At 47.7% G+C, this 15,452-nt stretch overlaps 1 protein-coding gene across 4 annotated transcripts in view; it reads left to right on the top strand.

The window, feature by feature from the left end:
• PRPSAP2 (phosphoribosyl pyrophosphate synthetase associated protein 2) overlaps nt 1-15,452 on the top strand; it is a 45,217-nt gene that overhangs the window by 12,479 nt on the left and 17,286 nt on the right. For all 4 annotated transcript variants that reach the window (XM_061599776.1, XM_061599775.1, XM_061599773.1 and 1 more), the window contains 4 exons: nt 6,502-6,554; nt 8,160-8,226; nt 10,406-10,578; nt 15,016-15,131. In XM_061599776.1, the coding sequence (XP_061455760.1) occupies nt 6,518-6,554; nt 8,160-8,226; nt 10,406-10,578; nt 15,016-15,131 (393 nt within the window). In that variant the 5' untranslated portion in view covers nt 6,502-6,517. The remainder of the gene's footprint in view (nt 1-6,501; nt 6,555-8,159; nt 8,227-10,405; nt 10,579-15,015; nt 15,132-15,452) is intronic.

Below are 15,452 nucleotides of genomic sequence, written 5' to 3'. Positions count from 1 at the left end.
TATGGAGACAGACATATCTCACTGGGGAGGGCATTCCACAAATGGAGCCATCTCTGAAAAGGCCCTGTCATAAGTCAACACCAGCCAGGGAGCCTTCAGTAGTGGCACTACTAGCAAGGCCTCATCTACTGATAGTAGTGTCCGAGATGGCTGATACCTTAATCTGCCATATCTATGGTTGCAGTCCTCTACTATATCAGCATACAATGGAAAATAGGAATCTGCCTTAGTATAAATAGTCAGTATCTAGCACCGTTGGTCTATCTAGCGCTTTATTGTCCATACTAAGCGGCTGTCCGGGATTTCAGACTGGGGTCTCTCTCCCCTACCTGGAAATGCCAGGGATTGAGCCTGGGATCTTCTGTATGCAAGACAGATGCTCTACCACCAAACTCACATACATGCTGTTATTTTGTGATAATTTTATACCTGCAGTTAGGAGGACATCTCAGGGTGGTTTACAGTAAGATCTGTTAAAAAAAAAAATACAGTATCAGTAAAAATAAAAAAATACAGCAGCATAAAGTTAGTACAAAATTTTAACTGAAAAAGTTATGACAAATGGCTGGCACCAATAGCCACCAAAGGCATCAGTAAACAAGTGAGTTTTCAGCAACTTCCAAAGGGTGAGCGCCACAGTAGAAGAGGCCCTTTTCCTGGTTGCCATAAGATGAGCTTCCATTGGCTGTGGCACAATCAGGAGGACCTCAGTAGATTACTTTGGTGACCAGGCAGGTCTCTATGGGAGAAGGCAGTCCCTCAGATAACCTGGTCCCATATTGTTTAGGGCTTAATAGGTCAGTGACACAATCTTAAGCTTGGCCTGGTAGCAAATTGGTAGCCAATGCAGTACATCCAATACAAAGCCAGTTGGCATTGCATAAAGTGCACATTGGCATTCTAAGAACATAAGAAGCGCCTGCTGGATCAGGCCAGTGGCCCATCTAGTCCATCATCCTGTTCTCACAGTGGCCAACCAGGTGCCCGGGGGAAGCCCGCAAGCAGGACCCGAGTGCAAGAACACTCTCCCCTCCTGAGGCTTCCGGCAACTGGTTTTCAGAAGCATGCTGCCTCTGACTAGGGTGGCACAGCACAGCCATCACGGCTAGTAGCCTTTGATAGCCCTGTCCTCCATGAATTTGTCTAATCTTTTAAAGCCATCCAAGCTGGTGGCCATTACTGCGTCTTGTGGGAGCAAATTCCATAGTTTAACTATGCGCTGAGTAAAGAAGTACTTTTGTCTGTCCTGAATCTTCCAACATTCAGCTTCTTTGAATGTCCACGAGTTCTAGGCTTCTTCTTTAGGCATCATTTCTATTTGGGGTGAGGGCTTAGGATAGCAATGAGGAACCTGTGGCCCTCGAGGTGTTATTGGACTCTGACCCCCATCATCCCTGACCATTGGCTCTGCAGGTTGGGGCTGATGGGAACTGAAGTTCATCAACATGTGGAGGGCCACAGGTTCTCCATCTTTGGTTTAGGGATGATTGCAATGGCTTCAGAGAAGAGGCGTCTTTTAATGGGAGAGTAAATCCGGCAAGAAGGAGAAAAGGATGGAAGTACTCAAGGGAGCATGCCGCCTAGCCCTTGAGCAGCTTGCATGGCAATTCTAAACACATTTTATGTGGAATAAAGTTCGAAAGTCAGTGCAGCGCAACATTAAAATTAGTGCATTTAGAATTGCGGCCTTGGAAGTCACTTGGTGTATTGTTCAGTTTGCTGCCATCTTTTTGGAGAGTTCTGTAAATCCAGAAGTCTGTTTACATCTCCATTGTTTGCTGGATTTGGGGCATATTGGTGTTGTTTTAAGGGTGGGGGGGCCTGCCTGATTGGCGGACAAGGAGTGGGGCATGTGCAGACCGGAGGGGGGTACCGTGGGGAGGGTGGGGAGCCATGATATTAAAAGGCTAGGCGGCAGATCCTGGAGAGGTGCGGGTGGCAGGCCATATCAGTTGAGGGGAACAAGGGATAGATGCATAATATCCATCCCCTGTTCCGGGCCTGTCCAAAACCAGAAGATAACTGGGGGACGCAGGACTCCATCTGACCTCCGACTGCTGTTGTGTAACGCCAGGTCTGTGGCGCATAAGACAACGCTGATCCTGGATGAGGGCGCAGACCTGGTATGTATTACGGAGACCTGGCTGGATGAGGCCTCAGCTCCTACGCTTGAGGCCATGTGCCCAGCCGGTTTCCCATACGCACAGCAGCCGAGGGTGGGTAGGCGGGGAGGGGGAGTGGCACTCATCTATCGGGGGTCCTTGGTTTTCACCAGACCCCCTCTCCACGATACCAAGTTTGTTGACTGCATGTACTGGAGGTTGGGCCCAAAGGGCAGTTTAGGGATTCTACTTGTGTACCGCCCACCCTGCTGCACAGCAGACTCCCTGATCGAGGTGCTTGAGGTGATCGCGGGTGTACGGATGCTCTCCCCCAACCTATTGGTTTTGGGAGACTTCAACGTGCACGCCGAGACCGTCCTCACTGGAGCCCCTCGGGATTTCATGGAAACCATGACTTCCTGGGAACTGCACCTTAGTAATACAGGGCCCACCCATGTAGCCGGTCATGCTCTTGACCTTGTGTTTGTCTCGGGAGGGGAGGGAAGTGCTCTGAAAATGGGGGTGGTTTCTTCTAACCCTGTGTCATGGTCAGATCACTATCTGGTGAATATAGACCTCTCAGTGCCACACACCCTCCGTAGGGCACAAGGACCTATTAGGATGGTCCGCCCCAGACGCCTGATGGATCCTATAGGATTCCTGAATGTGCTGGGGGATTTGGAGCCTGCTGAAGGACGCCCGGTCGAAGCCCTGGTGATGGAGTGGAATGGGGAGATCACTAGGGCAGTAGACTGGGTGGCTCCGAAACGTCCTCTCCCCCTGAATAGAACTCAGATAGCACCCTGGTATACACCACGGTTGTGGGGTCTGAGACAGGAGGTGAGACGACTACAGCGCCGGTGGCGGAAATCTCGCTCTGAAGACGATCGGACACTGGTTAGAGCAGCAATAGCTGCCTACCAGGTAGCAACAAAGGCAACAAAGAGGGATTTCTTTGCTGCCTCTATTGCATCTGCAGAATGTTGTCCCAGGAGGTTGTTCCAAGTGGTCCGAAGCCTGGTCGGTCCAGTTGCCCAGGAACCCATGGAGCAATCTAAAGCCTCTTGTGACATATTTGCTAAACACTTTGCTGATAAAATCGAGCGCCTGAAGAGCACGATTCCGTACGCCGTGGACACACGAAGTGAGCCAGAGTTGGCCAGTTGCATTCCGGTCCGGTGGGATCGATTTCGGCCTCTTCCTTCTGAGGAAGTGGACAAGGTGCTATCTACTGTGAAGCCAACCACCTGTCTATTGGACCCTTGCCCAACATGGCTCATTATGAGCTGCAAAGAGAGGCTGAACGAAAGGATCAAGGCAGTGGTAAATGCATCCTTGGAAGAGGGTGCATTGCCATCAGCCCTCAAGGAGGCAGTAATAAAGCCCATCTTGAAAAAGTCCTCCTTGGATCATCAAGAGTTAAACAACTTCCGCCCAGTCTCTAATTTACCATTCTTGCAGGGTGATCGAGCGAGTGGTGGCCAAACAGTTACAGACACACTTGGATGAAGCAGATTATCTAGACCCATTCCAATCGGGCTTCAGGACTGGACATGGAACTGAAACAGCCTTGGTCGCCCTGGTGGATGATATGAGGAGGGCGTTGGATAGGGGAGAATACACCTTCCTTGTCCTCCTGGATCTCTCAGCGGCTTTTGATACCATCGACCACGGTATCCTTTTAGATCGCCTGGAGGGATTAGGAATAGGAGGCACTGTTTTACGGTGGCTCCGTTCCTATCTTTCAGACAGGCATCAACGGGTGGCATTGGGGGATGAGGTTTCAGACCCTTGGCCTCTCAACTGTGGAGTGCCACAGGGTTCTATCCTCTCCCCCATGCTATTCAACATCTATGTAAAGCCGCTGGGGGCCATCATCAGGAGATTTGGGCTGCAGTGTCACCAATATGCAGATGACACTCAGCTCTATCTCTCGTTTAAGTCCTCACCAGAGTTGGCTGTGGATACCGTGTCCAAGTGCCTGGAATCCGTAAGTGGATGGATGGGAAGGAATAGGCTGAAGCTAAACCCCGATAAGACCGAGGTATTGCTCGTGGGAGATAAGGGAAGGTTGGGAGATATAGACCTGGTGTTCAATGGGGTAAGATTACCCCTGAAGGACCAGGTCCGCAGCCTTGGGGTCGTTCTTGACTCCCAGCTGTCCATGGAGGCTCAGGTTTCGGCAGTGAGCCGGGCAGCTTGGTATCAACTCCATCTGATACGGAGGCTGCAACCCTACCTTCCTGCCCATCTTCTCCCACGAGTGATACATGCCCTGGTCTCCTCTCGCCTAGACTACTGTAATGCGCTCTACGTGGGGTTGCCCTTGAAAATGGTCCGGAAATTACAGCTGATACAGAATGCGGCGGCACGCTTGATTAAGAACAGCCGTCGCCGGGATCATATCACGCCGGTGTTAGTAGATCTACACTGGTTACCAGTTGTTTACTGGTCCCAATTCAAGGTGCTGGTGTTGACCTTTAAAGCCTTATACGATTTCAGCCCAGTTTATCTGAAGGAGCGCCTCCAGCATCACCAATTATGCCACCTGACAAGATCAGCCACACAAGACCTTCTCTCGGTCCCACCAGCTAAAACAGCTAGGTTGGTGCGGACCAGAGAGAGGGCATTTTCGATTGTGGCCCCCCACCCTCTGGAATTCCCTTCCTTTCGACCTTTGCCATGCCCCCTCCTTGATATGTTTCCGCCGAGCCTTGAAGACCTGGCTGTTCAGGCAGGCCTACGGGTTCGCTGGGGTGGGTTAGTTCTTAACGTTGTTGCTTAAATGTATGAGGGGTGATTAGTTTAATTATTGAGTGTTGTTGTATTGGTTTTATATTGTATTTTTATTTTATTATGTTGATGTACGTCGCCTAGAGTGGCCGTTAATTCGGCCAGATAGGCGACTCACAAATACATTTTATTATTATTGTTGTTGTTGTTGTTGTTGTTGTTGTTGTTGTTGTTGTTATTGTTATTGTTATTATTATTACTTGAGCAAACAAACTATCTGCACTGCTTCTTATGTCCCACCTTTTCTCCTGCTGTCAGTTCTTGCCCATCCAGTTTTTTAAGCTTGTGTTCTCTCAAGAGAGCAACTCGTCTCAGGGCTTCTTAAAGCCAGAAGGTCCCTTGACAGTGAGATCATGCTCTGCACGCTGGCTATTTTTTTCACATTCATTTTGCAAAGTGGTCTTTCGAGAATGCTTCCTTTGGGCCAAGCCTGTTTAGTTGAATGCTTAGCGTCCAAAAACACCAAATGGACACTGAGCTGCGCCAGTACTAGCTGGAGCAGGACGTGTGTGGTTTTTTCTGCCCCAGGCAAGTTGCCTGCTCAGGCCAGTAAGAGAGCCAGTTACTGAGTAATGCAGATGCTTAGAAATGGAGGCTCTTTCTTGATGGTCGGAGGACATGGAAAGAGCAGAGCACCTGCTTGTAAGGCTGGGTCAGGCAATCTTGGAGAAAAGATTCTGATTTTGCTTTGGCACTGAATGGGAGAAGAAGAAGAGGCTTATGGGGAAAGAGTCCAGGAGGGGGTAATGGCAAAGTGATATGTATATATGTTAAGTTGTACACCCCTGTGGGTTAGGGGTGGATTATAAACTTGAGCAGCAGCATTCCTGTAAAAGCAGGTATGTAGAACTTTTGGCCCTTGAGATATTATCGAACTACAGCTTCCATCATCCCTGGCCATGTTTGCTTGGACTGATGGGAGTTGTAGTTCAGCAACATCTGGAGAGCCAAAGCAGTGGCATTTGCATGGCAAATGTTCATGCAGTTGGAGAAATGGCATGTTCTTAACGGCAGTTACCAACCGCTGCTCAAAAGTGCATTTGTAGACAGGGCCCTCTGTATGTAACAGATGAGCAGAGGCTACCATTTGACAGTGGGGAAATCTAGTCAGATGCTCAACCAACAATACTAGCCCATTTAGATAGTTCAGAGATCCAGGATTCATCCTGTAGGCTGCCTGTTGTAACTGTAAGCAACTGGTACCTTTTATGTTTCTGTTCTACTCTGTATGTTTTAAGTTCCTCTTAAAAAAAATAAAAGGCCTGCCTGAGTTACTAGAGTGTGAAAATATTGAGTGATTCCCAGTCTTCATCATCCTGGTGCCGTCCAGATGTTTGGGACTAACTCCCATCATCCATACTGGCTAGGGCTGATGGCAGTTGTAGTCCAAAACATCTGGAAGTGCACTGGACAGTCTGCCTTACCTGTCATGACAGTCTTGAATTAACTTAGAATTCTTTTTTTTTTAAAGAAGTGTGTTTATAGGAAATGTGCAATCTCTCTCCCCCATTCCAAATGGTTAGAAAAGCAATAGCCTTGTATACTTCTGGAACCCAGTTTTAGCTCGTTGTCCCTGTGGTGACCTTTTTCTTATCGCTCTTTGCAGGCGCCTGGGAGTGGAGATGGGCAAAGTTCAGGTTTACCAGGAGCCAAACAGAGGTGAGCATCTGTCATGTAAAGCATTTATATGTAAAATGTTTATTGCTGAGACCTGAAGGAAAAGGCACCAGTTTCATTTAACATCTTCCATTATAACTTATTTCCTCTTCTCCCCCGCCCCCCCCCGAGAATCTGTCCTTTTAGGTAATCCATGCATTGACATTAAGATCTTGCATGTGCATCTCTTGCCATTTTCTCTATCTAAACAGGTGAAAGAGGCTGCTTCCTGGTTTTCTTCCCCTTCTCCATTTCCTTAACTGGAAGCAGCATGTCCCTGTTGTCAGCCTATCCTTGCAGGTCTGTGACAGGGATTGCACCATGTAACGCGGACTTTGCTGTATGAAAAAAGCTCCTGCCGCTCCCCTCAGTCCGATATGCTCCTTGCCTGCATTGCGTGATGCAGTGGGAAAGAAGAGCATTATATATCTGGCACAGTCCAGCCTGCATGTTAAACAGTTGAGAGCCCAGATGGATCAGAACAATTAGTCCATCATTCTGTTTCCCTCAGTGGCCAGCCAGATACCTCCAGGAATCTTGCCCCTCTCTGAGGTAGATGGCCTGTGCACATAAGCGTTCCAGCCTTACTTGGATTTGGCTTCCATCGGAAGGGGGCAAGGAGATGCCAGCCCATCCACGAGTGCTGCTTGTTACTCAGTGTATATGAGAGTACATAGCGTGGCTGTGGAAATTATTTGGGATACTCACTGAGGAGTAGAGCCCTTACCTGTGACCAAATAGACAACTTAGACCTCAAAAGCTCACAGTTTTCTGGAAGACCTAGCAAACATACCATAGCCTTATCCTCCATGAACTTCTCTGTGTGCTACCCCCAGGGTCAGAGGCAGTATACCTCAGAATACCAGTTGCCGGGCATCACAAGTGGGAGAATGCTGTTGTGCTCAAATCCGGCTTGTGGCCTTCCCATAGGCATCAGGTTGGTTGCTGGTAGAACAGAATGTTAGAGTAAATGGGCCTTTGGCCTGATATCCAGCAAGGCTGTTTATGTTCTTATGACCACTGGAGGGATGTTGCCAAAAATCATTCTCATCCTAACCCTAACGTTTGTGTTTGCCACATGGCTTGGAACTATCACTGTGTTCCTCCTTGTGATTAGGCTGAAGGGCCCTGGGACTTTATGGCAATAGCTTACATAGTCAGTATCTACAGGTGTTGCTGCTACAGCTAGGAGACCTGAAGCTTTCCTGTGGTAATCTTACCAACCTTAAGAAGCTGGGATCCCTTACTAACCTTCAGAAGCTGGGATCCCTTACTAACCTTCAGAAGCTGCCTTATACCCGGTCAGGCTCTTTGCCTAGTATTGTTCTGACTAGGAGCACCTCTTGCTTGCCTTCTGATTGACTGAAGTGGAGATGCCAAGAATTGAATATGGGACCTTCTGCATGTAGAACATGTGCTCTGCCGCTAACCTGTGGCCCTTCCCATATGCTCCAGCTTTAAGCGATGGGGAAATGGGTGTTATCTCCTTTTCCCATTACAGTGGTTTTCACCTGGCGGTGGAGAATGGACAGAGCTTCAGCCTTAATGCTATACACTGACGTGACATACTTTGTGTACATGCACTGAGTGTGTGTGTTCTTTTGGCAGAAACGAGGGTACAAATTCAGGAGTCCGTGAGAGGAAAAGATGTCTTCATCATCCAGACTGTTTCAAAGTGAGTATCAGTGTCTGCTCAGAATTCAACCTTGGCCATTTTGCATGTGTTTCTGATCAATCTGTGTCTGTGTAATGCTTGTGTAGGGGGTAGAACTCATTAGCTTTGTCTCTTCTCCGTTTAAACTCTCCTTGGTGCACGGCTGCGGTTTTCTGCAGTGCATTGGCCATTGTGTTCCCTTTGAGATGCAGGCCAACCGGCCTACATGCAGCATTAATTTTAAAGCAAACGTCTCCTATGACCCCAGAATGATTTGAGGAGAGCTTCCCTGAACAGTTTGGTCTATCTGCACGCATGCTCCCTTCTGCTATTTTTAATCATGGTATTTAAAAAAGGGGTGTTTTTAATCTTTTTTTTTTTTTTTTAATCCCCGCTTTGTCTCTTGCATAAGATGTTTCTGGTGAAATGGGTAGGGAGCTCCCTGATGAAGCCATGGTCGAGGGTGTCTGCACCTGAGCTTGGCAAAGATCAGCTCATCTCTGCTCTTTTTGGGAGAGGGAAGAAGGCAGATGCTTTTTGCCGGGTCACTGCATTGTCACCTTCTAATCGGGGCTTGGTCCACAGCAAAGATGGCTTGATGGCAGTGCCAGCCCATCTCTGCTCCAAGGCAGACGCAGGAGCAGGCAGGGAAGGGAGTCATTTACTGCCGTGTTGCTCTCAAACAGCAGCAGGGAACCTTTTTTTCAGCCCAAGGGCCGTGTTCTCTTCAGAACACCACATGTCGGTGATAGGTCGGACCCGAGGCAAAAGTGGGTGGAGCAATCTTACCTGTATATTATTATTATTATTAGATTTACATCCCGCCGTTCCTCACAGAAGGGGCCCAGGGCAGCAAACAAAACTACTAAAAGCAGTTTAAAACATCTTAAAAACCAAAAAACTTGAAAACATACTAAAACAAAACATCTGTAAAACATTTAAAAAAACAACTTTAAAAACATCTTAAAAAGCAATTCCAGCACAGACGCAGACAGACTTGTTGAAAGAGGAAGGTCTTCAATAGGCGCCGAAAAGATAACAGATGGCGCCTGTCCAATATTTAAGGGGAGGGAATTCCAAAGGGTAGGTGCCACCACACTAAAGGTCCACTTCCTATGTTGTGTGGAACGGACCTCCTGATAAGATGGTATTGGCAGGAGGCACTTGCCTGCAGAGCACAGTGATCGACTGGGTATATAAGGGTAAGATGATCTTGTACAATAGGCTGGTTTCTACAAACACCCATCTCTGTCTATTCAGGAAAGCAAGAGCCATCACTGGGGTTCAAGGATGCATTTCAGCCAGACAAAAGCATGTGAGATGGGAGGCGGGGCCAGTGGGGTATGTGGCCTGGAGAGAGTCACGAGAGCCAGATTGAGAGGTCTGGAGGGGTGCATTTGGGCCCCCACCCTTGGGCCTGAGATTCCCCACCTCTTCCCTATAACCTGGTGGGACGTGTCCTTTCTTTCCTCCCCAGAGGCCCAGTGAGTTCAAGAGATGGAGTTTCTTCCCTTATTTATATAACAGGGAGGCGATATATAATGCACAAGCAGTTGGAAGTGCATGGAAGCAGGGATCAACAAATCTTAGCTGTCCTCTGGTTGCCCCTGTAAATGGGATCTTGCCAGAGGGAGGGTCTTGCTGAGCTCAAGAGTATAGCTGTGTGTGATCTCCTACTATCTTCCACAGTTGGGGAGAAGGATCAGATCCTGTCCCGTTATGCTAAGCCTCAGACTCTCAGAAAGGAGCAAGGAATCTTGCGGCATTCCAAGGGTACCTGAGCTTCACTGGAGCATCTGGGAGAGCCCTGGCCATTCTCCTGTGCTTAGCATAGCATCAAGAAGACTCCTTGGGCTTCCCCAAGCGTGGAAGGAGGATGGTTTTTTTAATATGTATCTATGCTCTCCCCAGAGCAATACGTGTGCTCTCCAGTGGTGAGCTGGCAAATGCATTTTTGGGCGCTTGACATAAAGAAGGAATAATCCTCCCCCAAAACAGAGGTGGCAACAGAAGAAGCCACTTTAAGTACAACTTTAAAAAGCGCATCAAGTGCAAAAGCTTTCCTGAGGAAATTCTGCATAGTGATTTGTTTCTCCACCTGCTTTCTCCGGTGGACTGAAGGGTTTTTGCATTAGATTGCATCAGGATGCAGGATTGTAAAGCGAAGTCTGGATACCGAACCAGCGCCTTCTCATTGCAGGGATGTGAATACGACCATCATGGAACTCCTCATCATGGTGTATGCCTGTAAAACGTCCTGTGCCAAAAGCATTATTGGTGTGGTTCCCTACTTCCCATACAGCAAGCAATGCAAGATGAGGAAAAGGGGCTCCATTGTCTCTAAGCTTCTGGCTTCGATGATGTGCAAGGCGGGTAAGAACATAGAGCAGTGGGCGAGGCTTGGCAGGGACCCTCAGCTACTGCAAGTGTCTCTTCAGGCATCCCTGGAAGTTTCCTCTCATCTAAAGTGCCTTTCATGAGGCCAGAGGAAAAGGAAAGCAATGCTTTGTCTTTCTGGCAAGGAAGGATGGAACCCTATTTTGGTTTTCTCAGTTTCTCATTTTTCCAATTGTAAATTCAGTTTCCCACATTTCTGCAGCAATCTGCTACTTTTTTAAAATCATGAAAATTCGTAAGCGTTTCAGTGCAAATTTCTCCTAAACACATTTGTATATGCAATTTTGACTAACTTACACATTTTTGCAAGCAGTTTCTCTTAACGCATTTCTGTATACTATTTTTACAAATATATTCATTTTTATGCACACTTCCCTAGTATATGCATTTTTGTAAACACAGTTTGAAGAACTGCACTGCAGAATTTGGAGGAGTATGAATTTCAAAGGATGGCTACGTTTCGAATCTCTTCCTGTTTTGGAAAGTGCAAATTTAACAGATTCGGCTTTAAATGCAAACTGAATTTTATTTCTCCGCCACCTCTACTGGCAAAAAGGCTGTAGCTCGGTGTTTATAAAGTGTACACTTTGCATGCTGAAGGTCCTCAGTTTAGTCCCTGACTTCTCCAGGCACTGCTAGGAAACTTCCCTGTCTGAGTTCCGGAGAGCCGCTGCCAGTCTGTGTAGACAGTGCTGAGCTAGATGGTCGAGACTGTTTTATAAGGCCACTCCCTATGTGCGTATGACAAGGCTCTATACTTAGTTGGCTGCCAGTCCCTTCTGTTTCCTGTACTCTCTCCTGTTTGTACATGCTGTCACTTTTCATAGCTTTTTTTATTTGGGAAGGGCAGAGGAGTCCAAATGACAGGGGCAGGCGGAGGAGGAGCTGACGGAAAGCCCCACAGGATTCTCCTCCGGCTCAGGAGCCACCAGCTCAGCTGAGCACCGGCTCTGTTGGGAGCCGTGCACATGAGCTGGCTCGGAAGTGCCAGCTCCAGTGAACAGGCCTGCTGGGGAGTAAGCTCTCTCTATAGAAATGTTTTTACTGCACCAGCCTGTTGTCCAGTGGAGTTTCTGGGTGGATTGGGATCCGGAGGACGGCTCCGAATGCAAGGAGGATTTTGCACAAGTCTCCCCATGCATACGCCCCTGTTTTCGGGGCTTCTGCCGGCCCTCCTTCCACCAGGCTGTCTGTCCCCTGCAGACCCCCAGTGGTGTTGGCAGGCTCCTGGTGGCACTGCGGCTCAGCTGCAGTGGAGGACGGCTGCCGGTGGAGCCAGGAGCCTTCCAGCGCAGCTGGGGGCCCGCAGCATCCAACTCCTCCCAGCCTGGCGGAAAGGTGAGTTGGATTGTGCTCTAAATCTCTCCTCGTATCTAGGGAGATAATACCCAGACAATACCAAGTTTCATCTGAACACGCTTAGATTGGCAGTCCTGATCTCATTCTTGGTCTTCTAATCAGGTTTTTGTAGTTTCCTTTTTAAAGCGTTACACAGTTAACTGACACTTCTGTAAGGACATATTCACAAAGTGCTAATACAGTGTAAAATAACTGCATAATTAACAGATCAAAATATTAACATACGAAGGAGATTTGCATTATATAAAGGTCCCGCGTACCAATTAAGAAAAGCAGTTACAAATGAAGGACATATTATACCCTGTGAAACAAAACACCCATTAAATAGCTGTTCAAAAATCTTAGGCCAGCGCTTCTACAAAACCAAAGGCTACAATCCTGTACCTACTTCTCTGAGAGTAAGCCTCCCTGAACTGCGTGGATTTACTTCTGAGTAGAAATATGTTGTTAATTACAATGATCGCTCTAGGAATACAACGAACCTATTCCCATTTTTCACAGCAGATTTGTTTTTGTTAATTTATAAGCCATCCTTTTAGTACCAAGACTGTCTCCCAGAGTGGCATACAATTTAAAAAACAATAAAATCACAGGAACAAAACAGTGAGACAAGAGCTGCTATAAAATGCTACTAAAACCAGCTATGAAATACGTTAGGATCTTTGGGTAAATGGAACAGGATCTTGAACCTGTTAGATTTCTTTGTGATTTATTTGGTCAGCAAGCATTGCCTATTCCTAACAAGAAATGTTCTATTTATATCCAGTTATCCTGCCAAGGGGCTCTAAGCAGGATACAGGTGGATCCCTGTTTGAGCACTAACTGATCAAGGCTCTACCATGCAAGGAAAAAGGTGTGGGGGTGGGTGGGAGAGAGAACAGGAATCATGCATTGCATTAAGTGTGTCTCTAGATAAGGTATAAAAACATTTGTTGTGTGCGTTCCTTAATGTTTGGAGCTGTATAGGGGTGAGGAACCTTCTTGGGCTGGCAACCCAGATCTTCATCTCCTGCATGCTGCAGGCCAACTTTGCTAGGTGGGCGGGGCCATCCACATGTCAATAATCTGATTCACGATCATAGACAGGTGAGTGGTCTGGTCAACCTATGAAAGCTGACCTGCAGGGGTGGTGCGGAGGGGCCTGCTTCACCAGTGCATTCCCCTCAGGAAGCCCATTGTCAAAGCAGCAGCCAGCAGGATTGAACTCTCCACTCACCAGCTGATGAACGCTCTGCAGAGAACTCTGCACAGTCTCAGCTGGGAATGTCCCTGCGCATCAGCTGATATTGCTCAGGTGGGGAAATGGCCTCATAGGCCAAATTGGACCTTCGGTGGGCCAAGATTGGCCCATGAGCTAGAGGTTCCCACCCCTGCTGTAACACATGGATGGCCCACAGGCCAAATTAGTGTGGGCACAGGCCCCAGTTTTGCCCACAAAGCCATTTTCCCCAAATTACCCCCATCTACCTCACACTTGATACCATGCGTGACATTAGGTGTGGGACAGGTAAGGATGCAGCTGCAAAGGAACAATCAGGAACTTAAAGTGAGCTCCTGACTGTTTCTTGGGAAGTCTTGCTGGGATTGGCTGCGCTAAGAAGTTCTTTGTTATGAACTCTTCTAGCGCTGCCAGGCGGGCTTGCTATCAGATCAGCTGCCTGTTGCTGTCAGCAAGTCCTGCTTTGCCCATTTCTGCATGCGCAGCGTGAATTCAAACCATACGTGCAGATGAACGTCTTTTCTTTCCAGACACTGCAAACAGCTGCTTAGGAGACTGTAGTCTGCCCTTTGCTCAGCTAGCTGGTGGTGCTGTAGCTGCCACAGCGTGGCACAGATTGGTCTGCTTGCTCCACACAAGCCCTTTAGAGGGGGTGAGCAGGGAGGACTTAGGGCACCTTCACATATGGCTCATCTCTGTTACGCAAAACCACGCTCAGTTGTCTGCATCAGGTGGCTCATTCCCCTCCCTCTTACTGTAGGGGAAGGGCTAGTGGAGAAAAGGGTTGTGTGTAGAGCCCCCACAAGAGCCTGCAGCAATCCAGGTCACTGCCTTCCGGGTGGGCTAGAGTGTTGGACTGGGGTCTGTGGAGGCCAGAGCTCATATCCCCATCCAGACTGTAGCCAGCCTGTAGGCAAATGTATAGCTATTGCAAGATGCATAGCGGCTAGCGGCTATAGAGATCTGTATTCCCTCCAGGACGTCAGCGTTTGCTAGATATTTTAGCTTTGAGCTTCCCTGGCAGCAGGATGGGTCAAAGGACAGTTAATGTAAACATTGTTAGTGCCCAGGTGTCTTACCGGGAATGCTAACAAGTTTACATACCAGAGAGCAGTGCGATCGTCTGCCAAGAAGCTAGCTCAAGGGTGCCAAGAAGCTTCGTTTATCATTAACGTTAATTAGTGCCAGGATGTAGTCTTTTGTAGCAATTAATTATCAGTTTGAGAAAATGCCTTGTTAACCCATGATCAATCAAATAGTGTGCTGAGAAGCCATGACTTGATGTTTTTGCAGCAATTAATCATTTATGTAACATCATCACTGTGCCGGTAAACATGGATCCTATGAAAGTTGCTTGTGCCCAGTAGAGGCGTTCAGACTGACCCTGGTTTCTGCAGGACCGTGCAGTCTGTTCCATTTATTGGGTACGCCTGTGTGCTGTAAATTACTCAATGAATAAACTATCTCCTTGTAAGAAAACCTAGAGTCTGACTTTATTGACTCTTTGGTATCTCTCAAACCTGAAAGCTCACGGCCAGGGCAATACACAGCCACAAAACCTGGGCTAGACACTCACCTACTTGACCTGGTTGTTACTAGAATAAAATTTGGGAGAGGTGCTCCTTTTGAGGAAGGATGGGATATAAGAGCACGAGAGCAGGTATTTAAAAATACAAAGTCTTAACACTTACTGTGTGGTGTAAGGGGTAAGCACTTCCTAAGTCAAAGCTGCTTCAGGAATATATTTTAATAGCTGCCACGTATTGACTACAGGGTTTTGCTCCTTGTTGGTGAAGTGACATTGAAGTATTGGTTCCCTTGTTTTTTCCTCGAAGGTCTGACTCACCTCATTACCATGGATTTGCACCAGAAGGAAATCCAAGGCTTCTTCAATGTCCCAGTCGACAACCTGAGAGCATCTCCATTTTTGCTGCAGTACATTCAAGAAGAGGTGAGCAACATCATATCATTAGCTTCCAGGCTGGGTTATTTGGGCCCTATAAATGGGAGGTGATCTTTGTCCACCCTATCCTAAGCTTGCGCAGTGAGATGAGCAATGCTTGTTCCAGCTGTCTCCGCCTGTAGTCAAGATGAAGACTAGAAATGAGGGGGGGGGCGGTGTTGCGTAAGCAGCTGGAACATGAGCAGACAACTGGCAATCCATTGTCACTAGAATTCCATCGTTTGGGTCCTGTGGTATTTTGCTACAGATTTAGAGAAATGCCCCTGAGCCTTGTCCTCTTTGGACGGGGCTGGGGAGCTCTTTAAGAGG

Source organism: Rhineura floridana, chromosome 17 (genome assembly GCF_030035675.1).
Source record: "Rhineura floridana isolate rRhiFlo1 chromosome 17, rRhiFlo1.hap2, whole genome shotgun sequence".
NCBI lineage: Eukaryota > Metazoa > Chordata > Lepidosauria > Squamata > Rhineuridae > Rhineura > Rhineura floridana.
Note: the sequence above shows the minus strand (reverse complement) of the source record. Positions and strands in the feature narration are given on the sequence as shown.